This window comes from Thermobia domestica, chromosome 2, assembly GCF_964235325.1.
Source record: "Thermobia domestica chromosome 2, izTheDome1.hap1.1, whole genome shotgun sequence".
Lineage (NCBI taxonomy): Eukaryota > Metazoa > Arthropoda > Insecta > Zygentoma > Lepismatidae > Thermobia > Thermobia domestica.
Window position 1 is genome coordinate 56,427,485 of NC_137455.1, and position 27,138 is coordinate 56,454,622.

General features: G+C 34.8%; 1 protein-coding gene across 1 annotated transcript in view; it reads right to left on the reverse strand.

Moving 5' to 3' along the window:
• Positions 1-423: 423 nt before the first annotated feature.
• Positions 424-27,138, reverse strand: part of LOC145679015 (fatty acid synthase-like) — a 175,776-nt gene continuing 149,061 nt past the window's right edge. Inside the window, exons 33-36 of the mRNA XM_081749615.1 lie at positions 24,032-24,501; positions 19,358-19,615; positions 10,828-11,070; positions 424-674 (exon numbers count right to left, since the gene is read on the reverse strand). Coding sequence (XP_081605741.1) covers positions 540-674; positions 10,828-11,070; positions 19,358-19,615; positions 24,032-24,501 — 1,106 coding nt within the window. The 3' untranslated portion in view covers positions 424-539. The remainder of the gene's footprint in view (positions 675-10,827; positions 11,071-19,357; positions 19,616-24,031; positions 24,502-27,138) is intronic.

A 27,138-nucleotide genomic window follows, 5' to 3' on the forward strand; every position in this document is an offset into this window, starting at 1 on the left:
TAAAACCGTGCTTAAGAGAAAAACGTTTTGACACCATTCCTGACATTGAGAAGGCCACGACAAAGCAGCTGAACGCCATTCCAAAAGAAGCCTTTCAGAAATTCTTCTAGTCATGGATTAAACGTTGGGATAAGTACATTGCTAGCCAAGGAGATTAAGTCAAATTCTATGTAAGCTTATTACTTTGTTTCTAATAAAATTAATCACCGTATTTTTTGATCACACCTCGAAGATACTTTGACCGGAAAGCTGGTAGAGGAAAGACAAAACAATTTTTTGAATTGTTTTCCCTTAGTTTCAAAAGTGTTTCATACAGCATATATTAATCCTTTTACTGAACCAAGCATTCTATACCAAAATGTTGATTTATTTTATTTAAAAACAACTTAAAGTCAAGATAATAAAAAAGAAAACTAATTGAATGCGAAAATATTTATTAAGTAATAGTAATAATATCAAACAGATATGGTTAAAATCAATGTATGAAATGCATGATAATTCTGTACGTAGAATCCATCCATTGTGGTTCATCTTATGAATTAGGCAATTAAATACTTTTCATCCTTTAACCAACGCTCAACTGATTCAGTGATGATCTCACCAAGTTTGTTGTTTTTAAGAATAGTCATGTGATCACCTTCTATCATGTGCACAACCGGAGCCTTTTCTGATATCTGAAAAGAAATATACAACTTACTCACTTTGCAGTCTTCTTTTTTTAAAAAATGTAAAATTGTATTGCTTAAAATTTTAAAAAATAGCTATAGTAGGTAATGAGCAAAAGCATCTGAAATCTCTTACTAATTTCAATGCTCACAATTACAATGTCCATTAACTATGTGTAAGGAAAGCATGATGCCAGGACCGGCTCTAACATATGTGGAATACATGTATTTGCACCGGGCGGCAAAGTTTCGAGGGGCGACAAAATCTATCATAAGTATTTTTATTTAAAATACACATTTCTTGTTAGAAACAGACTTCATAATGATGGTAGTTAAATTTTCTAAGCTGACCTTCTATTTCAATACTACATTCATAAATCATGTTCAAGTCGCATGCGTTTAAGTTCACATGGACAGTGCTAAAGCAAATTGTCAAACAAATCCCAGCATGAATTACTTGATTGTTGTCAAGTACAAGAACTCAATTCTCGAACAGCAGCAAACACCTGTTCCATTTAGTTAGTTACCACAGTTTTGATATGAAAACTAGTCTTGTCTTTGTCACAAAAAAATTCCTTATCAATGAAGGTAGAAACAAGTTTAAAAAAACAGATGTAGAAGGAAAATCAAGAAATAAAGATAAAAGAGCTGGTTGCACTGGAATTGCAAACTGTTATATTGAGATTCAAGCTCGATATTGAATTCTATAAAAGGGATTACCATCTTTCCTCTGCAAGTGTATTTGCTTTATCTTTCATTAACATAATAAATTGTTATTTAAAGAAAAAACAGACACAACGAGATTGTATTTGTAGTGTTTAGGCCCTTCTGAGTGCGAGTATGCTTTACACCCCCTTCGTTGTTCATGATGGCATAGCATACTTAAAACCTTGGTTTTAAGTGTTGTTCTTTCTGGAGAAAGAGGGCGGCAACAAATGCCATTGCATGGGGCAGCAAATTACCTAGGTTTGGCCCTAGTCATTACTAAGGTAAAACTTACTTTTGAAATGAAGACACCCTATTAAGTGTATCGATTTATACTGGCATATTTAGAATATTAACATATGTAAATGAAAGGGAATTTATAGAGCTGGCATTGCTTTATTTCCTCAACTAAACAAGCCGAATGCAGTTTTAAGTGTGTGTGTGTGTGTTGGCAAGGGCGCCGATCCTGGGGGGCCCTATTGTATTTATGAGTGTACAATATTTGGCATGATTTGAGTGTAATTTGTCTTAAAATCTTCATATATATATATACACCTTCTGCATCTGAATTCCCCCCCCCCAATTTACAGAGAAATCGGCGCCCTTGTGTGTTGGAGGGGCATTCTCCACTTCAACCTTTCTAGTTAACTTTGATTTTTGATCATATTATATTACATATATATTAGATTTTGTCTTCCAGGTTAATAAAAATAGGAAAATACCTCTACAAAATGGTTAACGAGGGTTAACCGTCTACACTGTATACCAACTCCAGAGCCCTCAGTATCTTCTACACAACTATTTTAATATGGCTTTGATTTCTCAATCTATTAATCAACCAAAATCTTAGTGACATTTAATTTTATACATTATTGAAATATTTTTATAAACTTAAGGCATGAACATAATGGTGCACAGGCAAGGTCTTATTATTATCTTCACACATTTCTTAATTTTAACAAAACAACATGAAATTAAGTAAAAGTAAAGCAACAGTACCTCCCCAGGTGAATAGTTGTTAAAACATGGATCTATTTAAGATATCTTGTGTTCTTTGAAGATGATAGATTAGAACTCGGAGCCCTAGATATTCAAGTACCTTTTATGTGTTTATCTTTCACAATAGTACAATATTGGTGCAATTTCATCATAGACTAATATGCCATATTAATATTTGTGAAACTTAAATTTTCAATATATGATGTGTATCGTAGTGTCAACACCTACATTTAGTCCATCATTGTAACATAGAAGATATGACATTTCGTGAAGGAAGTCTGACTTAAAGTATACATTTTTATGTTTTCATTACCTATGATAGTTCAGGTGAAGAAAGCGTTCGAAGACAAACAGAGGCTTCTATAAATATACCACATTGACTTGATCCCTAGTTTTCCGTTGCAAGCGCTGCTATCGGCTGAAGGAATTTCACTCGCTTTCTCTCGCTTAGCAACAGCTGAACCCTTATTGGCTCAACGCGTGGGTGTGTGAGGGTGTGAGCTTTAGTTTGTATTTTTGCCACGGCTCAAGACATTTTGGCAGTACAATAGCCGCAAAAGTCGACACAGAAGTTAATAAAAGGTTTATAAAAGCATATGCATCAAGTATGACGTTGTATGGATGTGAGGCATGGAATCCAGGGACGAAATGTGGTGCTATAGAAAGATGTCGAAAATGAGATAAGATGGGTGACCAGAAAATAAGGTTACAAAGCCTGCAGTTAAACGTGTATATATTATTTCATACAACCAATACAGCCAACAGATGGTATATACATTAGGCTATTTTTCGACATAGTCTCCATATCAGTTGAGGTACTTATCGCGTCGTGGGATGAGTTTGAAGATTTTCTTCTAGTAAAAATTCCGTCCTTGCGTGTTCACCCACGTTGTCACGAAGTGTTTCACCTCATCGTCTGAAGCGAAGCGACGGCCTCATCCGTTCCATATCCCTCCCCATACCGTGATTGTGTGCTCGCCGAGGATGTCATCCCTCCAACGTGACTTGCTTAAGGCCATAGATGCCGGTAATGGCCATTACTTGTATCAATAAATAAATAAATAAATATTGACGAGCGAGCGCTAGCAAGCGAAGTCGGATTAGAACGCAGCAATGCACGTTGTATTCGTCCATTCTAATTAATAGCAAATAGTAATTGCAAAATTTTCTATTTCGCACACGGCATTTCCAGTCTACTCAGTTCACAAATTACTCGCATGTCAATATCAATTATCTTTCCGCAACATGAACTCATTCCACCTATAAACATTGTGTTTTTACGTAGTTTTCGTCCCCCGTAATCCTACAGAACCCGAGAAATATATTACATACTTCTTTCGTAAATTTTGCGAATTCAAATTCATAAAATAGGATAGCACCATCGTTTTCTACATACAGTAAACGTTATATAATTTTTAAAAATTAGTAGTACAGTCCTGTTTCACACGCAGTCATTCATTTTAATCATAAATTACTGTTTTTATGTTTATGTATTCTGCACCTGCATCCATTTATCCAGCGCCGTAACTTAGATTTTTTTCTTGGGAGGGGGGTAAGCATTAATACGCGTATTTGGTGACCCTAGAAAAAAGTTGTTTCTCTAATTCTTGGGCTTTCTCTTTCCATCTTTCTCTTACTCTTTATGGACCCGGGTCGTTAGTTACACCTTTGGGCCCGTTCCATACATGACAAATGAATTAAGAGGACAAGGGCCCCTAATAGTAAACTTTTTTATTGAAATGGGCCCACGACTCATTTTTGTTTTATTTACCTTTTATGTGTTGTTTTGTTTATCTAATATAGTTGACATATTCGATGCTTCATTTATAATTTCATGTTCGTATCGTATACGGAGTAAGAAAATTTTGTCTTAAAATGGGTCCCCTCGAACGGCGGGGAGCTTTCTTGGGGAAGCATTTGCCCCCTCCCTCCTCAAGTTACGGCCCTGTCACTTATCACATACTAGGCTGGTAGCCAGCCCAAAAATCTAGGGGGAGCCCGGTAGAAGTTTGGGAGGGAGTCCCGATCCAAACGTATTATAGTTAATCATCATATTATAGCTCATCGCACAAATTTTCCGGTCGTCAAGTCGCAATTGGCGACTAGAAATTTAGAGCTGGCGACCAGTCTTCAGTAGGAATGGTTTCTGCCTGAACTCACAGGGCAGCGCATTTTCTGTTTCGTAAGAAAATAATTGTCACTGAGTGAAAGAAAACACGGAATGTGAAGTCTTTCTTTGTCAAACCAAAGGCCGTTTGGAGGAGGGAGACATCTTAATTTGTATCGGAGAGATACTGGCGACCATTATTTTTGGATTGGCGAGTTAGTCTGATTTTGAAATTTTGCACCCTGTTATAGTTTATTTACAAGCGTACTGTGAAAATTTTAGGGGACCAGTAAAAATTTAGAGGGGCCCGCCCGTCTAGACCCCATGGATACGGGCCTGTCACATACTAATATGATGTAGACCTATCATTAATTTTTATGTCGATTATATATTGTGGATCTCAAAATTTTTTGTGGCAACAAATCTTTCGCGGAGCTCATCATCAAATTCGCGTGTGAAGATGCTATGTTTTCATACAAATATATCTTTAAGTATATTACTTCATTAACAAATAATCATTTTTAAACATATTTTCTTTACCGGTCTGTTACTCTAGTATAAAATTAATAAGTTGACACCAAATCAGTTGCAAACACTGCTCAACTTACTATCACATTTAGTGACGTCATATTGTGTGGTGCTCTGGTTTTGTCAACTTAAGATCTCCCATGTGCTTCTTCAAGTGTGAAAAACAGGTGAAAGTTGCTGAGAGGGAGGTCCGGGCTGTAGGGAGGGTGGTCGATGACGTCCGAGCGAAACTACTTCAACAGCGTGGCAGCGTGGTGGTTTTCTGAGCTCTTTGTCGGTGCGTTTTCTCTACCAGCCTCAAACTTTCGACACTATTCTGCGACATGCTGAAGAGACATTACAGTCTCTCCGTAAACCTCTACCAGCTGCTGGTGAATTCTAGCCACGGTTACATGTTACACGCCCATAGAAATCGAATAATTGAGCGGACTTCTTCGCGAAACCAGTTTTCCGAATGAGTCGCCATTTGTGTTTACCTACAACTAACACCATGCGTGACAGGTGGCTGAAGCTCTGCACAGTTGCCAACTCCATACATTAAAATTGCTGCACACTTCTCATTCCTCTATAACAAACGAAACTCTAGAAATATCGACCTTGTAATCTTAGTTTCTGATCCTTCCTCGTATTAAATGAAAGAAATTGTGGGAGAAAAAAAAGGAGTATACTGAAGAATCTTTCGAGAAGAAAAGATGGAGTGAATTGGCACATTCTGAGACGGAACAATCATGCTGTTAGCTGTGGAGGAAATGTCAGAAGGAAGAATATCTAGATGAAGGTTGCGATTGGAATATACGAATCAAATAATACAAGATATAGGGAAGACAAAATAGAAGGAAATGGAAAATCTGGATCAGGATTAGGGATGCATTGGCTCCGTGGGTCAGGTCATGGTGGAAAGACTACACCTCGTAGTCTTTCCACCATGGGTATCATGTCATTTATAGATGTCTGTTGTTGCAGATATGTCATCTTATATCTATGAGCACATATGATTCTAACTATAACATTAGACATACAATTGAAATGAAGATGCTTTAAAAATCTAAACAATTTTTATTTTATTTAAGATTTATAAACCTTAATATCACGAAAAAGCCTTGTCTAGAGGGAAAAAAAAAAAACGCAATGAATAATTTCTTATTTATTATATTTATAGGCAATATCTATTCCAAATTAAACTAAATTGCAGACATTTGAAACACAATTTTTTTATACTTGACTCCTACCTTGCATTTTATCTCTCTCTCTCTCTCTTTTTTTCAACTGTGTCTTTAAATCTGAAATAATTCTATGAAATCTGTTAGTTCATTTTCAGAATCTGAAGAAAAGTCTTCTTCATCTGTATAATCGTCAATAAGTATTCATTGAATTTTACAATTTTTATGCAAGACTTAGAAAATTGGCTTTGAGGATGATGAAATCATCAATCAAATGACTCAAAGATTCTTTAATTACATTGCAACCCATAACAGTATTTTGAAAGACGATTTGGAATGTTCAGTTGCCGTTAAAGACACATTAAACACTATTTAAAATTAACTTTTGAATTGGATTATTCTTATTGTATAAAGGATATTTTATTAAAAATAGGTTACATAACCTTTTATTGGTATTTTTTTAGGCTGATGAAACAATTGTCGATTCAAAACTTAGCGATCATTAATTTTTAGATATCAAATCGAGAAGAAAGTATGTGAATAATTCTGGAGTTAAATTGAAGTGTCCGACGGGACTCTTGGTGGCATAGTGGCAACAATTTTACAGTGATCGAATAAATAGTTGTAGAAAAACCACCAGAGAAATTCGTATGCTAAATGTACGAGCATCAATAAGAGTTAACATGGGTGCGCAGTACAGTGCTTGATCAAAAATAAGGATTCAATCTAAATTAAATAAGAGTATTACTACATTAAGGAAAGTTTATTCTAATAGTCGCGACATAGTATTTTCCGTAGAGCAGATTTTTTTTTTCAGATTAACCCTAAAAAGCATTTTGATGCCAATTGGCAACATAGTGAAACAACAACAATAACAATAATAATATTCTTAAAATGTGCATATTAGCGAATAGCGCACGCCGATGCCATATAGCACCAATGGAGTTAAGCTTTCTACCACACAGTTTTCGTCTAGTGCCAAAGGTCGGACGGAGAGTGTCAGAGAGCACCAAAAAGCATATAGAAAGCACAAAACGTGCACATTTGTTACATGTAATTTTTTTCACATAACCTTTTTTGTTCTCTTAACTTTAAAAAAATTAACTGTTTCACAACCTTCCATATTGCATGGTTTCTGCTGATATCGACACTAAACTCTGTTTTCACTAGTGTAATATAACCATGACATCTATCCTGTAACTTGATATCCCAGAAGTAAAAACATAAAAAAATCATATTATTGGATATTATTTACATTTATCTACGTAATTCATAAACAAAGAAAGAAGAAAAATAATTTCAACACGACCAAAATTAATTCGTGCAATAAAGGGTTAACAAATCATAAGGTGTTTTATTAAATCTCCGAAAAGACTTGGCTACTTCACAAAACGTGGTCAAAAATTTGCTAGATGTTGTTCAACCGACAATGTGATATTTCCCGCTTCGTACAGTTAATAATATTGTTTCTGAGCAAAATTATAGTTGCTTAAATGTTTTCAGCAAAATAAAAGACGTCAAAATAAGTAATGAAATATCCTTATTGAAGCAACAGGATTTATGCAAACACTGCAAGATCGTCACTTTATTTATCGACTGGTTTCTATCACAAAACCATATTATATTTTTTGTATCTTTTCTGGTATTATTCGACAGAAGTACATCGATACTATTAAAGTCAGAGGCACTGTCGACCATTTTGTCAGTGTTTTAGTTATTATTGGAACTGTTCGTAAACAGTATGAAAATGTTTCTTGAAATGAGCCGTTGAAGAAAAGACAATACATAGAACACGAAAAAGAAAAGGAACAGAAAAATGTTGGCAGCTCTACAAGTTTTGTGGTATGATTAGCATGCATGTGATTGAAGTATTGAAGGTAGATATGAATAGATTGTTAATATTACGTTTCAGTTTTCAGGTAATTTATGTGTTTCATAGGTCAAAGCTAGTTTTCGTTGACAAGTTTCATACGTTCGAATATTTCAACATATTCCCTGAGAGTGGTTTTCTGACCACTTTGAAAACGCATATGAGAAATATGGCTTAGAATGGAAAACTGAGTTAGAATTATTGTAGAATCGCAAAATTCTGCTCTATAACAACGCCCGTTCTAAAATTTTTCCATTATAAAAATATAATATGACGTTAATAATAATTGTCCAATCAGGACTAAGAAAGTCGCAATATTGTCCTCTATACTCCTTAGAATAAAAAGTATTGTTGCTTGATTTCATGAGAAACGAGAATTTAAATATTCTGACAATGCTGTAATTGGAGTATATCATAGCAAACGCGCTCCGAACTTTATTGAGCTTATAATATAAGGATTTGTTACGGCCAAGGATGGTATACTAATAATTATATACAAAAGAAAGAAAATCTTTCTATAAATTATCTTAACACTATCCTAAAATTAAAATGCTTTCGATGTGCCCCACCAGTTTTTAAGTCCACGAGACGCCACTAGAGCTGAATACTATGAGAAGATGGAATTTGGATTATAGCGATATTTAAATGCTCTAAAATTCAATTTACTTACTTTTGACTTCAAAATAGATCAAAATTGCAGTGAAAAGTTTATGCATGATAATATCAAATATTTGATTTTGATGTAATGTTTCCAGAGCTAAATGTTACTCAATTTACGTTAAAAATTCACTAAATTCGCTTGCGATGTGTGCACACAAGAAATTTGTGATTTTTCTGATAAAATGTTCTTATTTTTATTACTTTTTCTTATTAATTACTTTGTATTTATTGGCACTTTTATGCATCTGTCTGTTTTCATTTCATGTTTTGTTTTGGTTGTTTATACTATGTTTATCGGTAACAGAAGGACTCTTGATGAATATTTGATGTGACTCTTTCTAGTGTGAGTTTTCACTGACGTAAACATTGATTTTTTTTATTTTTATTTTTATTTTTATTATTTTTATTTTTTATTTTCTGTTTATTTTCAAATAAATGTTTTTTTTTAAATATGTAGCTTTCACATTCTTTTAGTTATCTTTATATATTACTATTATACTACTTTTTTTTCTCGGTGCAGTATTTTGAAATCCTGTTAATGACTTGTTGACATTCCCCAGTTGCTTTCAAGTCGGTTTTTGAAAGGTTTGTTTAAAACTGAGGGAGACTTAGAAAGTGACAGAGCCCTATATACATATCATGTTTTTTACGTACTATAATCTATTGATTTACAAGTGATTAAACCTTTAGATTGTGTGTGCCATTTCTGTTGATTTACAATGAGCTAACGGAGTGGTATAAAGGAAATCTATTTCGTGTTTGAAAGTGTCTTTCAAAATAAATAGCCAAACGGAAAATGTTTTGACATTAGTTTTGGTTAGTGAAGGATGCGGTAAGTTTTTATACATATGTTGACGCAAAAGATAAATTTTATAAGCGTTTGAAGAGGTATAAAAACAAATTCATTGTCTTTATATAAACAATCATTTTCAAATAAGTTAAGGCTCCTTTATTTTCTCCTTAAAACATAAATGTTATTTTTGAATAATTGCAATTAACTTTTTATGGTGTAAAGCGTAACTTTATGTTGTTTTGTATTATTATTAATCCAGAATTCGGAAATCGCTAATAATAATACTAGAGAAAGAAAAGTAAGTGAATGCGTCGTGGAAAATGTCAAATCAGAAAAAATATCGCCCCTATACCACCTAGTATCACATTGTAACTTCATTTAAAAATCACAAAAATGCTATGGCTTTAACCACTTTCAGATTAAAGATTACAAAAAGTGAAAATAAGGGTGTTCGGATAAAGTTGTTGCACTTCCCAAATTTTTCCTAACGTTGAAACAGATCTTTCAGAAATACAATTTTAAAGCTGCCTCGAAAATCACTAATTAATGTCAGAAGGTCACTGGAAGATTACAGGAACTACATCGCCATAAAAGTTATGTTGTATGATGTCTATCAGAGTATATGTGTGATGAAACGCACTTAAGAATTCTCTAGATATAACTCCAGAGTTTTTGAAAGATTGTTTGAAATAATCATAAAACATTCAAAGTTAAAATTTTATGTCAGTCAGAATAATAATAACTTACGAATCATTTCATGTGTGTGTAAAAATGTTTAAGTTAATCTAAACAGAACGTGGGATCATATCATATATGCAGTTCTAAACTTAAAATTCTACAATAAGAATAATAATAAAAAAGAACTTTATTTGCAAAATTACAAATTTCCTTTATGCTTATGTCACAAACACAAATTTAATGAATATTTAACATCTGTTTGGCAAATGCAACTGAGGATCTGGAAAATTTTCATCCATGTCGAATCACATCCTTAACATCATGAACAGTAAGTGTGTGGAGTGTTTGCATAACAAGTTTAGTTGATATTTTAGTCAAATGGTTAATAAATTGAATGTATCAGCTTCCTAATATCCCAACATTTTAATTTTTATCTACTGTACATGTCATCTCCTAAAATTCATCTTATCAAAAGCAATAGCTGATTTGTCAAAAATTTGCTCGAATCAATACACGCGGATATTGGAAAAGATAATTATGCATGCAGTATAGTAAAATGTGCCCTTTTCATCAGCTTTTAAAATTTATTTCATGCGCTTTTTCGATGTTCTTTACCTACCTTCGTCTGTCAGAAATACTATCACAATCTATTTTGTACTTACCTTAGACAATCCGTACGTTTCATCTTCCATTTGAATAGATTTTTCTGTTGGTTTTACTAATAATATTTTTTCCTTTAGCTTTCCGTTGAAATTATAGTTGAGAACAGCTTTTACTTTCCAGTAAGCAATGCGAATTCCCAATGCTGTAGATTCTCTACTCAAGGAAATTTCACGGAAAGCCAAATTAGTCAGCCAGGCGACCCGTTCTTCAAAATCAGACATCATACTAAGTCTTTTCGTTGCCTATTGAGAAATACAACATTTTTGTTACAACTCTAAACAACAATTAAATCTGACTAATCTATAAACGTATACGTGACTATCCAAATCTTATTATGAAAATATTAGTTAAATATTGATGAAAGAATTAGTTAAATACATGTTAGCAAATGAAATAAATATAATTATTTATTTAGTCTTTTACCTGGCGGACTTAAGGAAGGTCAAAATGACAAATAAGATACATTTTATTAATCTTTTCTTTTTCTTTAAATTGTTTCATGTAACTAAATGAAATGACTTGCTCAAAATAAAAACAAGTAAATTTGTACTGACCTTTGCAAATACTCTCAAAATTTTAAATCAGCAATGCCCCTTGAGAATCTATCTTCAACATGGGGGGGGGAGGGGACGTATAAGACCGATTCCATAACCTTTATTTTAAAGTGATGTTCAAAATATTTATGAAGTTGAAAAACAATGCTGTGGAGGATCAGTCGAGCAGAGTTGTCTTCAACATTAAAAGGTAGGCAGATTTGAGGCTTATTATTGGAAGGAGAGGGAAGATGAGACTCGTATTACGGTAGATAAATCTGATTTCTTAGGTAAACTTGGTGTATATTATATATCAGGTGATGTAGATGAAGAAGTGAAAATGATACAAACTAAGGAACATCAATTTCATCTCACTTTCCTTTGTAGCAGTCGGACACAAATCATCACATTTCTCCCAATATGGAGAGTTGGAAAATGGATAATCTCGATATGGAGTGTTCGTTTCTGAAATCTCGTAAATGTTTGTTGCTTACTGTTATAGAAATGTTTCTTTCTGTGTTATCTGCATTTTTCAACAAGAAGAAAGGATTTAAATGTAAAGTGGCAAGGTGCTGACATTACATGTTGACGATTGCAACTGAGTTCATATCGTTTTCGCGTACTCTGTGTTTTGGAGGTTTTACACATACTAGCTGAACCTGCGCTCTCTACAGAGAAAAATCATTCACATATGAGCATGAATCTTCTTGTCATTCCTCACAACATCTGTACATGTCCCTTTACAGACACAAGTGAAAGGCGTCTCAATAAAAGTCAGCGAGGAGTATCATAAAGGGGAGATTTTTTCAATTATTTTTTTCAATATTTCGCACCATTTGCAAGATTAGGCCTATTTCTGGTTGGAGTTTCTAATAAGTGTATTATCAACGTTTTCTTTCTTCTTGCATGCAGTATGTAATAAGCAAATACATTACATACACAATTAATTATAATGTCAGTGATATATAATGTTCATTAGGCAAAACACTCAAAAACAATAAAGATTCATCTTAGATTGGAGAAATGATTAACCTTCGTTTTTCATTATCATTTGTCCATGAAACAAACGCCGTAGGGATATACTAACCCTGTATACAAATGTGTGGTGTCGGAATGCATAACTTGTAGGATGTGATGCTTTTTAAAATTTCAATACTTTCAGTGTACCCCTAAAAATGTAATACAGAAATAATGGCCATTTAAAAATATTCAATTAGAACTGAAGAAATCTACACAAAATTTGCAATCGATCAGTGAAAACGATATCTTTCTAGAGCTTGTGGTTTCCGCGATATCATTGTCGAAAGAATTGGCCACAAACATACAAACATTTCTTGACCACAAACATATAAATATAGCATTTTACATGTATAGATATTTTACATTGCACATTTTTTTCTGTTACACTTACGCTTGTCGGTATTTTATACCTAGGTACTTCTAACATGTCATCATACATTTATATTAGTTTCCCTTATACTTTTGTTTGTTACACTACTTTTGCCTCCGTATTATTTTATTTTTGGCTATGTGGACAACACACTATAATTTGGCCACGCAAACATTAGCCTGGATTACTGTCCTGTTCCCAGTTGTTATCTTTTCTAGCTTTCCAAATTATTATTTCTTCTACCTATTTATGATTATGACTACAAGCGTAATTTTGTAGAAGTATGTCTCAATCTGAGTGTCTATCTTCTTTTTATATTGGAAATTCTACTCCCATTCGGCGATGGTGTTTAAACTCTTGCTGTGCGATGCAATCAAGAACTGCTCGAAAAGTGCTTTTTTGCCTGGAGCCTAACCAAATTATCTATATAAATTATGCCTTTTCTTCTCTCTATTTGAATTTTCGTCTCCAAATTTTAAATATTTTCCTACCTCCTCTAGGGACGTATCCTGTATCGCGATTTACAATTTTCAGAGTTTTTAACCCTTCTCTAATATGGTGCACGGTGAAGCAATGGATGGTATGGTTGGATCGGATCCAACCCAGTGCTGTTTGATTTTTTTAAAAGTCGAAAACAGTAGTACTAACTAAATAACTAACTAACTATATGGCTTATGGAACCCGGAGGTTCAATGCCGCGTTCACAAAAGCTCTCCACTGACTTTCATCCTTAGACAACTGGATCCAGTTTCTACTTTGGATTCCTATCTCTGCGAGATCCGTCTTAATATTGTCCTAGGTCTTCCTAATGGTCGTTTTCCCATTGGTTTTCCAGTCAAGACTTTGAAAGCGTTTCTACTTTCTTCCATCCTAGCTACCTGACCTACCCACCTAAGCCTCCTAGACTTGATGACCCTAACAATGTTTGGTAAACTGTATAAATTATGTAGTTCGTCGTTATGAAGTTTCCGCCATTCCCCATTCCTGTTCCTCTTGGGACCGAATATTCGTCTCAGGATCTTGTTCTCAAATACTTTCAGTCTATGTTCTTCTCTAAGAGTAAGCGACCATGTTTCGCAACCATACAGAAGAACAGGCATGATTTTCGTTTTGTATATTTTAAGCTTCAAATTCCTCGACAGAATTCGCCACGACAAGAGATTTTGAACTGAATAATAACACGCGGAAGTCGACATTTAATTTCTTCGTGAATATGATTTTCGTCTGTTAATATTGATCCTAGATATTTGAAAGTATCCACTTTATCAAAAGTATTATTTAATATTTTAGCGCATCCATAATTTGTCGTATTACGGTCCCGACGCACTTCCATGTATTTAGTTTTCTCTGCATTTACTTCTAAACCCACGTTCCTGCAAGCGTTTAATAAGATCTCTGCATTTCTTTCTATTGTATTCCTGTCATCCCCTATTAAATTTACATCATCAGCATATGCCATAACCTGGTGAATACCGTTCAACTCTAGGCCCTGGTTGCTATCTTTGATTTTCCTTATAGCGTATTCCAGAACAAAATTAAATAGTAATGGTGACAACCCATCTCCTTGTTTCAGACCATTTTCGATGTGAAAGCTCGTGGACAAAAATTTTCCTACCCCTACTTTACTTTGGGATTCATTTAAACATATCTTAATTAATCTAATTAACTTTCTCGGTATTCCAAGTTCTGTAAGAATGTTGTATAATGTTTCTCTCGTAACCGAGTCGTAAGCCTTTCTAAAATCAATAAATAGTTGATGTACCGGAGTATTGTATTCTCACTTCTTTTCGAGTATTTGGCGAATGGTAAATATTTGGTCGATAGTTGATCGATTTAGTCTAAATCCACACTGATAATCTCCAATAATTTCATCTGCGTATGGGGTCAATCTTGCTAATAGAATATTTGAAAGGATTTTATAGGATGTTGACAGAAGAGAAATGCCTCGATAATTATTACAGTCAGTTTTGTCGCCAGTCTTGTGAATTGGAAAAATGATTGATACTTTCCAATCTTCTGGGCATTCTTCCTTGTTCCAGAAAAGGAGAATGAGTTTGTGTATCTTGTTCCACAAGTTTTCGCCTCCTGCTAATATTAACTCAGCCGGAATTTCGTCTACAGTAGTACTTTTAAGGAAAACAAATATGTTTTAGTAATTTATGTAACATATAATAAACTCTATTTCCTTCAAACCAGGAAAAGCACACACTATATTGAGATTTTTTGGCAGAATAAATCTTCTCAAAGAAAAGTAAGCAACGGTACATAAGAGGATCAGATTCGATATGGACCATTTGAAGGTTAAATGATGTATTTTTTTTTCTTTTACATAGCTGTGTTCTTTTTAAATAAAAAGAAATAAATCCTACGAAAAAATAAAAGTATAACTTTGTTATATTTTATTTCATACCATAAAAGCAAATGTAACTCATACCAGATACCAAATTCTTTTATACATATGTACGTACCGGTATATAAATTTACTTATAGGATATAAAATCATACAAAGACAATATAATAATAATAATAATAATATTCGATCACATAGTTCACTTATCACGAATTGATAGGATTTCTTGCTGCATGGTTTTCCAAAAGTGTAACAATGTACAAAAATATTATATATATATATATATATATATATATATATATATATATATATATATATATATATATATATATATATATAGGGTATTTCAAGACAACGTTTGGAAGCTGATTTCTGACACCAAGATAGTACAAAAAGTATAGACCTACCTGGGTGCAGAAATCCGTCATTTCGTAGTTATAGGGTACCGAAAACATAAAAAAAAATAACTTTAAAGGTTCATCGCTCTAATACTATATGGGACCTACCGTAGTCGATTCAAGACTTCAGTCAAGAACTAGTATGTGTCCTATACAAATATTCATGCTTCAGAATCCTGCAGTACTTCTGCAACAATTTTTATAAAGGTAGTTGGTGAATACTTAATATTCTATGCCCTTAGCCAAACTCCCTCTTTAAAAATTGTTGTGGAAGTACCGCAGAATTCTAAAACATGTATTTTTGGATAGTGCACATATTAGTTCTTAAGTGAAGTCTTGACCCGACTATGGCAAGTCTCATAATATTTGAGCTTCATGTTTTTGACAGCCTATAACTCCGGAATGACAGATTTCTGCATCCAGGTTGATCTAAAATTTTGTCTTATCTTTGTGTAAGGAATTACTTCTCAAACGTTGTCGGTGTTGTTTTGAAACACCCCGTATATATAGGTCTGTATCTTGAAATTGTTTCTCCCCGTTACTTGGTTTGTAAGCCGTCTGTTTGACAATCACGTGCTTCAAAAAGAGTCTTTCATATACACTCTGCTTTCTTTCATATTTTCTTTCTTTATTCCTTGCATGATTATTATTTTCTTGTATATATTTATTTTGAAAACACTGAAAAATATCAAACTCCAGCCAGTAAGGGGCTTCGACCTTTCTGTGGGAAAGCGTTTAGAATTTATACAAATATGAATAGCTTAAGTGATATACTGAAAATAATGGGTATTACAGTTAGCACCAAAAAATGAAAAGGGAGATACTTGCATTGAAGTGTCGCACATGAACCAATCGAGAATAATTAATGAGATACGCGTATATGTAAAGTTATCTGTTACTTCAAGACAGCCTTGGAGCTTGTAAAGATAACAGATATTTTTTATCCGTTAGCTAATTATTACTACAGTGAGAATTGATTGGGGTGATAAACGAGAAAGTTAAAGAGTTATTATTATTTGATCAAAGTAATACAGAATATGGGAAAATACCGTTTGTCCAGTTACGTATTAGAACGGGTAGGTGAATGCGATAGGGTACTTAGAGACATGGTGGTTAAGTATGATTGTTCGCTGATAAAATTTATCAGAAGAAAATATCCAGGCTTAGGATAAAATACCCAAAATTTATAAAATAGTTTTAGATATATGATATTATATACTTTACGTTGCGGAGATGAATATGCTGCGTTGGATGTATGCAATGACGCGGAAGGACAAAATGACGAATGAAGTGATCGGGGAATAGTAAAGGTGAGACCAGTAGTAGACAAACTGTAAGAAAATAGACTGAGATTTTTTGGGCATGTAAGAAGAAGACCTTTGGAATACGTAGCTCTCTGAGTGAATAATATAGAACTGAACTGGAAACGAGCCCGAGGCCGACCAAAGAAGAAGTGGGGAGATTCTGTTAAGAATGAGATGCTGCTGGGTGAGATCACAGCGGATATGACACAAAATGGAAACAGATGGAGAACAGTGATCCAAAAGGCCGACCTCAACTAACTGGGAAAAAAAGGTTTAGAAAATGATACCTTGTTAACCACGATCAATTTTATTATAATATTGTTTCTGATAATGTTTATTATTTATTTATAGTGTATTGCTTTCTTCATATGTACACTGCTCCACAAAACTTAAGCAACCCGAGAGAACGTGGTATAGGTGACGTGTGGGGCCCATTCAACACTGGTTAGTGGCATGCACATACACAGAGACACTCAGGCAAGGCGAGCACCCACTCTATCGTATAAGCAGCACCGTTGCAAGCGCGGTGAACACATTATGCCATGAGGCGTACACCACAGCTCAGTAGTGTCCGAGGCTCCAAGCATTGAGTTAGTGGTTCTTGTGTGAGGTACATACCTTGCAATGGCTGGTAGACGACATTTGAGTGACTTTGACCGCGGGCGAATAATTGGGCGGTTGGAATTGGGCCGATCGCAAGTGGAAGTGGCGCAGGAATTCAACATGCACAAAAGTGTTGTGTCGAGGCTGTGGAGTCGCTTCCAAACTGGAGGTGAAGTCATTATACGTCATGGAGGAGGCCGTTCGAAGAAGACGTCGGCCGTCGATGACCGATTTCTCACAATGTCAGCCAAAGGTAACCATCAAGCTTCATGCTCTCAACTGGCCAATGAGTTGTTTCAGGCTACAGGACAACGCGTGAGTCGTGAAACTGTTCGTCGGCGGCTCAATAGAGTAGGACTGTATACAAGAAGGATTGTGCTGTGTGTGCCATTGAAACTGGAGCACAAACGTGCGCGTTACACATGGCGTCAGGAACATGTTGCATGGGGGGAACACCAGTGGGCGCGTGTCATGTTCTCCGATGAGTCGAGATTCAGCCTGTCGTCTGATTCTGGCCGGACTTTAGTGTGGAGAGAGCCAGGAACACGTTATCATCCAAACTGCATTGCTGAACGGCCGTCCTATGGCGGTCGTTCCATTATGGTGTGGGGTGGAATTATGCTGGATTCGGAAACGGACCTCCATATTGTGCAACATGGCACTTTGACAGCACAACGGTACCGGGGTGAAATTCTCAATACACATGTGCGCAATTTCCGCGGAGCAGTTGGCCCAGACTTACTGTTCATGGATGACAGTGCCCGCCCACACCGTACACATCTTGTGTACGAGTATCTGGAGAGCGAAGATATTACGCGTATTGCATGGCCTCTATATTAGCCGGACTTGAATTACATCGAGCATGTGTGGGATGCTCTTGGGCGGCGAATAGCGCAGCGCTGTCCACCAGCACGCACTCTCCCTGACCTGCAAACAGCTCTCCTCGAGGAGTGGCGCCATCTGCCGCAAGACTTGATCAACACTCTGATTTGCAGCATGGAGGCCAGATGTCGTGCCTGTATAGCTGTTCGTTGTGGTCACACGCTATATTGACTGCCTATGCCCTCGCACAATCTAGCTTCACCTGTTGAGGTATCGTTGTGCTGAACATTTTGGTCACTCTGTACATCCTAACTGTATTGTTCGTCTTCACTTGTGTTGCATTGTGCATCTGGACCGTCTGTTTGTTCATTATACTTGGTGCAGTGATCGTGTCGTTTTATTTTCTGCCACTTTCTTCGAGTTGCTTAAGTTTTGTGGAGCAGTGTATATTTTTCACAACTCCTATATTATACTTGTATAATAGATTGGATACTAAACAAATAAATAGTGTCCTCACGTAGCGTAGTCATTACCGCTCTCACCTTCGTGCGAGTGACCCCGGATTCGATTCCCGATGCGGGCACTCGGCCGAAAAAGTGTAATAGCTTTTTGAGGCCAGCCATCCTGAATGAGGTTTTCCTGGGTTTTCCTCATTTACACCAGTCAAATGCCAGGATGGTACCTAACAAATAGGTCCCGGACAGATTTCTTCCTTCCCTTTCCCCGGATAATGTGATCACCGAGGGACGTCATCATGGACTAACATGGCCATAGATGTGCAAAGCGCAGGCATCTAAATCTTAATTTTAATCCTAAACAAACGAATAGCATTAAAGAATGGATAAGCCATAATACATAAAAATCTCGAGGATACAATGTGATAATTCTGATATTTAAGATTTTTTATTTTTCCGTCTAAACTCTTATATCTAACAAAACTTTCGTTGTTTTCACATAATAAGTGTCTCTACTGACAGCACAATAATTCTATTTTACTAAATCATATATGTTTGCAGTAAAAAAGAGTTAATCAATATGTATTATCAATTTTCACCCTTATTAACACCTTACTGAAAATACTGTCGAGAAATAATAATAAAAAAAGATACTCCTTATATTAAATGCTTACTTCCTCAAGAGGAATTCCTTTTGATGCAAGATGAGACAGAACATAGATTTGCAATTGATCTTCACTTATGTCCTTGCTGTTCTCACAAACGAAAGTCATGATTGATTGCTTTAAATATTCAATGGAACCATCAATCAAAATTAAGTGCACTCTCTGTCCTTGTTTCTCAAGCTGTCTTGCTATCTCCACGGCTATGACACTTCCAAATGAATGAGCAATTAGAACGTATGGACCCTGCTTTTGTACACGTAGCAATGTCTGACAAAATAAAAACAAATTTTAACATATATTAATTATCTAATGTAAGACACTTCATTATCCATGTTAGAAAAAGCTTACATTATTCGTATAGTATGCATAAATTTACTATACGAAAGCAAATAGGGTTATTTTGAGATTAACTCACCTGACGTTTCAAACTTAATATGCAAAGTGACTTTCTTTCATTTGAGAAAGGGATTTACTTCTTATCTCTAATACAAATTAAATAAAGGATTTTAAAGGAATGTTGAAAATATTATGTATCAGGGAAGTGGAGAAAAATCTCATAAGTTTGAATGCTTGCCTTTTTCCACTTTAATTATTAAAGTTTAATAATTAAGGTTTAATAGCTAAAACAAAGAAAACATAATATGCCAGAGAAATGAAACTTTGTTAGTGAAGATTACACAATGCAATTAGTTGGCAGTTTCTTAGTCTCCAAAAAATAAATCATGCTATAAATTGGCACAAGTTATGTATTTCACATAATTTTCACGGAGATATCTAGGGTTGCCAACTTTTGAGAATGGAAATACCAGACATCCTCCTGGAGTTCTTATACTCTTAACATTGTGACTCCATCGCTTGTCAAAAATGTGAACAACCTGAAAGTAGTTACTTCACATAAAATTGAGCGCTTCGGAGTTGGAATTTGATAACTTTAGTTGAAACATTTAATAAACTTAATTATTCCAAAGTATCTATTGAAGCTTTCCTGGCGACGTATTGTGAACAGGTCTTCTCGGGCTAGCAGCCAGGTGAATACTGTTATATCTTGCGACGTTTCGAGGGCTGACATCGTCCTCATCTTCAAGCGAATATGATGGTGCATCAGACATCAGTTACATCAGACTAAACCAACCAGAAAAATCCGGACTGGCTGAACATAGCATCAGACAGCAACATAAGATTTTGTTCACAGATGCCGAAATAATAGCAAAATGCTCAAGAGTTTGGGACAGGAGGATAAAAGAAGCCGTTGCAATCATACAAGAAAAAACGAACCTTAACAGAGACACAGGATTCCAACTGAGTAAAACATGGACACCAATCATATCCCGCCATTTCAAGCACCAATCAGAAGCCGCCATTTCAACCACCAATCAGAAGAGTCCAATCATACATACATGAGTATATATATATATTTCATACACTCCATTGCACCATCATATTCGCCTGAAGATGAGGACAATGTCAGCCCTCGAAACGTCGCAAGATATAACAGTATTCACCTGGCTGCTAGCCCGAGAAGACCTGTTCACAATTATTCCAGTTTTGGATGAGTCGATACATGCAATTTTTGTAATCTACCGTTAATATTTAAAACAGAAAAGCAAATATAATTGGCAATACAATTATGGAATGCACAAAATGTACTTGAAAAATAAGTCTTACCAGCTTCGCTGGGGCAGGTAATGTCTCATAATGCCTATATAATTTTACTACATTTGAATGCATTATTTAATTGGAAGATGTAGCTGAGGATGAAACAGTGCTAGCTGCGCTGTTGAAAATGTACTTTTGTTGACCTTTAGCTAGAAGTTTTGATAAGTTCAGTAAATTTTCCTGTCTTCAACTCTTCAGCAAATTCCGCGTACGACAGTTGATATCTAAGCGAATTATACAACGTAAGCTCTACTTTAACCTTGTTCATTGACAAAAATTCCTTTCGTCACTTCAAAATAATATAAATAGAACAGAGGGTATGGCTAGTAAGAGGAACAATTACTGGACATTTAACGTAAGTTTTTGAGGTCGCACTGGACATCGGATTAGGAGGTCAAAAACCGACCTGTGTGGTAAAATACTGGGCAGTTGGCAACCCTAAAGATATCTGTAATTACATAAATTCATTTTCTGGTTTGGCTCAAAAATAAAATCAACTCGTTACAAGTTCCTCTAGTCCTCGTTTTTTTTAAAAAAAAAAAAACTTTTAAAATTTAAGTTGACTTCAATTTGAAAAGTTACCAAATTCAACTTATATTGAACAATGCTTTCCCATAATATATTTATAAAGGTCACTATTATATTTTATTTTTCATAAATGTGTTAATAAAATTTACCTAGAACATTAATATCATCAAGAGTTTTTCTAGACTTTAATTCATCATGAAGATGAAAGTCAACTCCAAATCAATCTCTGAGTCTAATTAAAGTATTGCTTTGACCCTTTTTCTGTTTACCGAACTGTCTAAAAATGTAGTATTCAAATGTATCAGAAACATGTTTATAATCCTATCCTAGAATTATTCATTTTACTATTAATAATTATTAATTTTAAAATAAGGGTGTGTTCTCCAATTTTGAATCTTTATATATTTGCTTGACATAACAAACATAAAGTTTAATTCATAATAAAAATGCCAAAACTCCAAAGATGCACATAAGATATATGATCTGGATGACGGATGACGTTCGAGTATCAGTTCAGTGACTATGAATATCCGTATAGTCTAAAAGGTATTCAGATTTTTGCGCACTAGATGGCATCAACGTTCTAAATCTCAGAGTACACGTATCACAGCGGGTCAAGCCTACCGTCATTTTACAGCTGATAGCTAAAGCTAGTTGATGTACAAGAGTATTGGAACTTTTATAATCTTATTTAAGATATTGAGCCTTAAAGATAAGTGATCTTTTCTCAAAACTGCACTACATTTCACAATTCTATTCCCATAAAGGTGAAAATATTCCGTAGGTCCTTGGATAAATTTATAGTGTTTGTAGGCAAGATGCCTTATCAAAAGCAACAGCCAAAGGATGGTCCAATTACTTCCATTCTGGAAATTTCAATGTTCAAGACGCACCTCGCAGTAGGCGACAACAACAGCAAAACCAAATAAAATTTTAGTAAAGGTAGGGACAGCACTGGTATGTAAACAGTCATGATATCATCGCTAATACTTAAGCATCAATCATTAAACAATGTTAAACCATTTGGAGAAAACTGGTTACAGAAAGAAGCTTGACGTTTGAGTGCCATATGATTTGACTAAAAAACTCAATCGAATTTCTGTCTGCAAATCGCTACTGAAAAGAAGGGAACTCAAGACACTTCTGAGACAGTTGATTACGAGAGGTGAAGCATCGTAAAAAAGATCCTGATCGAAGCGAGGAGAAGCTCCACAGTCTATGGAGTCTATGGCAAATTCCACACTGACGTCCAAGAAGTTTATGCTGTGCGTTTGGTGGGATTGGAAGCGCTTTGTGCATCGCAAACTGCTGCCACTGAGAAAAATGTACCGTACTGTCGACAATTAGGAAGAACGCAGCACCTATCAATTCAAAAGAAGATCTGGCCAAGAGAAGAGGTGTCATACACCACACGGACAATGCCAGACTGTAGATATCTGTAACGACCCGTCAGAAATTGATATAACTTGACTTGGGTGTTTTAATGCATCCAATGTACATTTCGGAGCTGGAATCAACAGACTATCATTTGTTTCGGTCCCTGCAGAACTTTGATCACCAAAGGCTTAATACTTTTTAGACAATTTGATATACAACAATACTGATATTGCTTATTATACTGATACAACTGTATCAGTATAATGTATATACGGATGCAGATATATCTGTATCTGATACTGATACAATCCATCACACTGATGTAGCTGTATCAATATAATGGATATACGGATACAGATATAGCTGTATCAGTATAATGTATATACAGCTACACACACTACAGTAGATATAGCTGTATCTGATACTGACACAATCCATTATACTGATATAGCTGTATCAGTATAATGGATATACGGATACAGATATAGCTGTATCTGATACTGATACAATCCATTATACTTATATAGCTGTATCAGTATAATGGATATACGGATACAGATATAGCTGTATCTGATACTGATGCAATCCATTATACTGAAATAGCTGTATCGGTATAATGGATATACGGATACAAATATAGCTGTATCTGATACTGAAGCAATCCATTATACTTATATAGCTGTATCAGTATAATGGATATACGGATACAGATATAGCTGTATCTGATACTGATACAATCCATTATACTGATATAGTTGTATTAGTATAATGGATATACGGATACAGATATAGCTGTATCTGATACTGATACAATCATTATATTTATATAGCTGTATCTGACACTGATACAATCATTATATTTATATAGCTGTATCTGATACTGATACAATCATTATATTTATATAGCTGTATCTGATACTGATACAATCATTATACTTATATAGCTGTATCAGTATAATGGATATACGGTTACATGTATAGCTGTATCTGATACTGATACAATCCATTATACTGATATAGCTATATCAGTATAATGAATATATGGCCAATATTCAGATGATAAGCAATAATCAGATACTGGATAATATCCGGATATGTTAATTCCTTTTATGTAAACATTACCTTTATATTGAAAGCAGCCATTTCTTCTACCGATGAGTAAGGAGCATCTTTTGTAAGCTGCAACGAATAGAGAGGAAATTTGACACTCTTGGCAAGATCAAGAAATACGTTACATTCGCTGTCAAGTCCAGGGATGCAAAATACAGGTAAGAGTCCATTTTTGTCTGCAGAGATAGTAGCTGTAAGTTTTACCAAAGGTTTATCATTCTTCATTTGATCTTTTACTAACTTTATCACATATTTAAACTTTTTCTCATCTTTCTTTTTTTCCAAAAGACTAGTGGTTGTAGATGGAGAACTTGTTTTGGCTAATTCTGCCAACTTAGAAAATGTTAGTGTTTTCATGTCTTCTGGTGTAACAAAAATTTCAAACTCTCTCTCTAACATTTGCTTAATTTCAACGCCAACCAATGAATCCATTCCAAGTTCTGGAAACGTTGTCTCAGGACTGATTCGTTTTAAGTCAATTCCTGTTCAAAAAAGAAGGAATAATTAAAAAAAAACGAATTAGATTTGACTTTGTTTAAAATCTGTACTTGTACAAAAAATATATTAATATTTAACATCTAAAGTATACACTATGTCTCTTACTTGGGAAAGCCCTTATGTCTTTCAAAACATGATTGATGAGTCCTATTGTCTAAGAGATAATTGTTCATCATTTGGACGAGTGATATTTACAGTGAACATATTTCCTTTTCTGACTATAATCAGTTTTCTGATAAGGAAACACAACTGTCTTCCTTTATCACTAGAACTTTTACAGTCTTCTGTTGACATCTGTCATTTAAAGAATAAAACTCTGGCTTACTGCACATGTTCTATTAAAAGATTGACTTATCTCGATCTGATTTTTGTGTCTAAATCATTTTTTAAAGTGACTAGTACATTGTAACTTTTACTTGTCCATATGCAATAAACATTATTAAAATTTATTATGAATTACATATCATTTTACATAATACATTATTGACTACTTTGTCTAATACAGTAAAACATGTCAACTTGCTACCTCTCTAAGTTGGTCATCTACTCATCTTGGCCTGGTTCGCCTAACTAGCATTTTCTTATATAAGATATTCGTCATTTATTACTCTGTAAATTGGCCGCCTGTTTATCTTGTAAATTGGTTACATTGAAGTAATGCTTACCATATGCCAATAATGATATGCCCTACGCCCTATGACTCCACCCCATCACCATATGACCTACGTATCTTGGCCACGCAAAATACCGTTTTGTTATTTTCCTTAACTCTTTCGTATTCCCATATGAGAGGTAGATGTTCTGTATTTATGACTGGAGGCAAAGAAGCATAGATTTCCACGGTTTATTCTTGGAGGTCAATGGCCAGAACACTACCCTGATAAAGGGGTGGTGAAAGAAGAAAAAATGAAATGAAATCTTTGAGTTTTACGTCCCACGATTATGCCGGTTAGGCTAAAGGAGACGGTGATTATGAGAAATGAATGAAATGGTGGAATGAAGAAAGTGGGAGGAAACGGGAGAACCCCGAGAAAACCCACGCACACGGTGTTTGTCCACCACAAAGTTCACTTGGCGGGGGCTGGGATCGAACCCGGAACCCCAAGCACCAGAGGTGAACTCTCTACCACTGAGCCACCGCGGCCCCTGTGGTGAAAGAAGATGTGAACTAAAATAGCACTTACAGGTATTCAGGAAATGGCTGTACATATTTGTTTATCCTGTCTACTTTGGTAAAACCATTAGCTATATCGGCTCCTTTCATCAGTGGGAAGCTTTAGTAATTCCGGAAAATTCTCAAGATTAAAGCTAACCATCTCAATTGTCAACTTTTGGCACCTGACGTCTTGTCGAAAGGTAGCCGAGGCTTTGAGATATGAATTCCCTTAAGACTTTTTCAAAACACCTTTTGCTTCGAGAAGAACACTTGTAGCTCATTAACTAGGGGTAGACGATAGTATACAAGAACTACAAAAATGTACATATGTGCATATGTGCCAAAAAGAATAAAAGATGTACAGTACATTATTTAAAAGTAGCTGACGTGCCATTGCTTATTAAAATTTTACAATCAAGTAATACTAGAAATCCTATTCTAAAAATACACAATTACACTTATTTTCTATAAGTTGGCCACTTGTCTAAGTTGATTACTTTTCAATGGAACCGATAGTGTTCACGTTTCACTGTATATCAGTGTAAAATACGATAAAATAACAGCATTGATTGATATGTTAAAAAGGTTCATTTCTCAAATATCATATGATTGATTGATATGATAAATAGTTCCATTTCTCATAACTTAATATCATAATAATGAAGGTGTAAACATGGAGAACGCTTAAGTATTTTTTTAAAAATATTTCTTGATCAATTCGTAGCGGTGATATCACTTACAAAAGCTTATATTACTCTTAGAACCTACACAAACAATGTGAGGAAGTATTTAAAACAAACCTCTTTAACCTTTCAATGTGGTGTTATTCAAAGGAAGAATATCGTAATGACAAACGCTTGTAGTTTAATTTAAAGATCAATATTAATTCGCACCCATGTTAATATTTGCAATGGTAGTCTCAAGTACATTTTTAAGACAACTGTCAATTTGCATGAGATCTTGCATCCCTTTGAGCCTCACAGACAATATAAGGAACTAAAATAAATTCCATCAACACCCATATCTATAACAGCTTTTCTAAACAACCTAACTTGAGACGGAGCTCATATATACTAGCAGAATTCCCTTTCTTCGCACGGGAAAAAGAAGTTCATTTTGGACATAAAGGGCTGAATTTGGATCTAAACGGCATCGGAACCGTCACTGTTCATCTCAGCGACCCCGAAAACTATGTATTCGACACTGATATCAGACATTTTTGATCATATATATATATATGTATATATCTAGGTAGATAGATAGATATATCCCCCTCCCCTCCTCCAAGTTGCCATATATATGAAAATTTAATCTCTAGTACTGAGTGATGTTATTGAAATGCTTAGTTATTACGATCTATCTCTCGTCTGTTCTCATAAATAAAAAGACAAAATATTTGAATTGAAAAGTTAATTTTAACATCTAAAATCTATTTTAAGATCTGAAATGAAACTCTCAGTGTAAA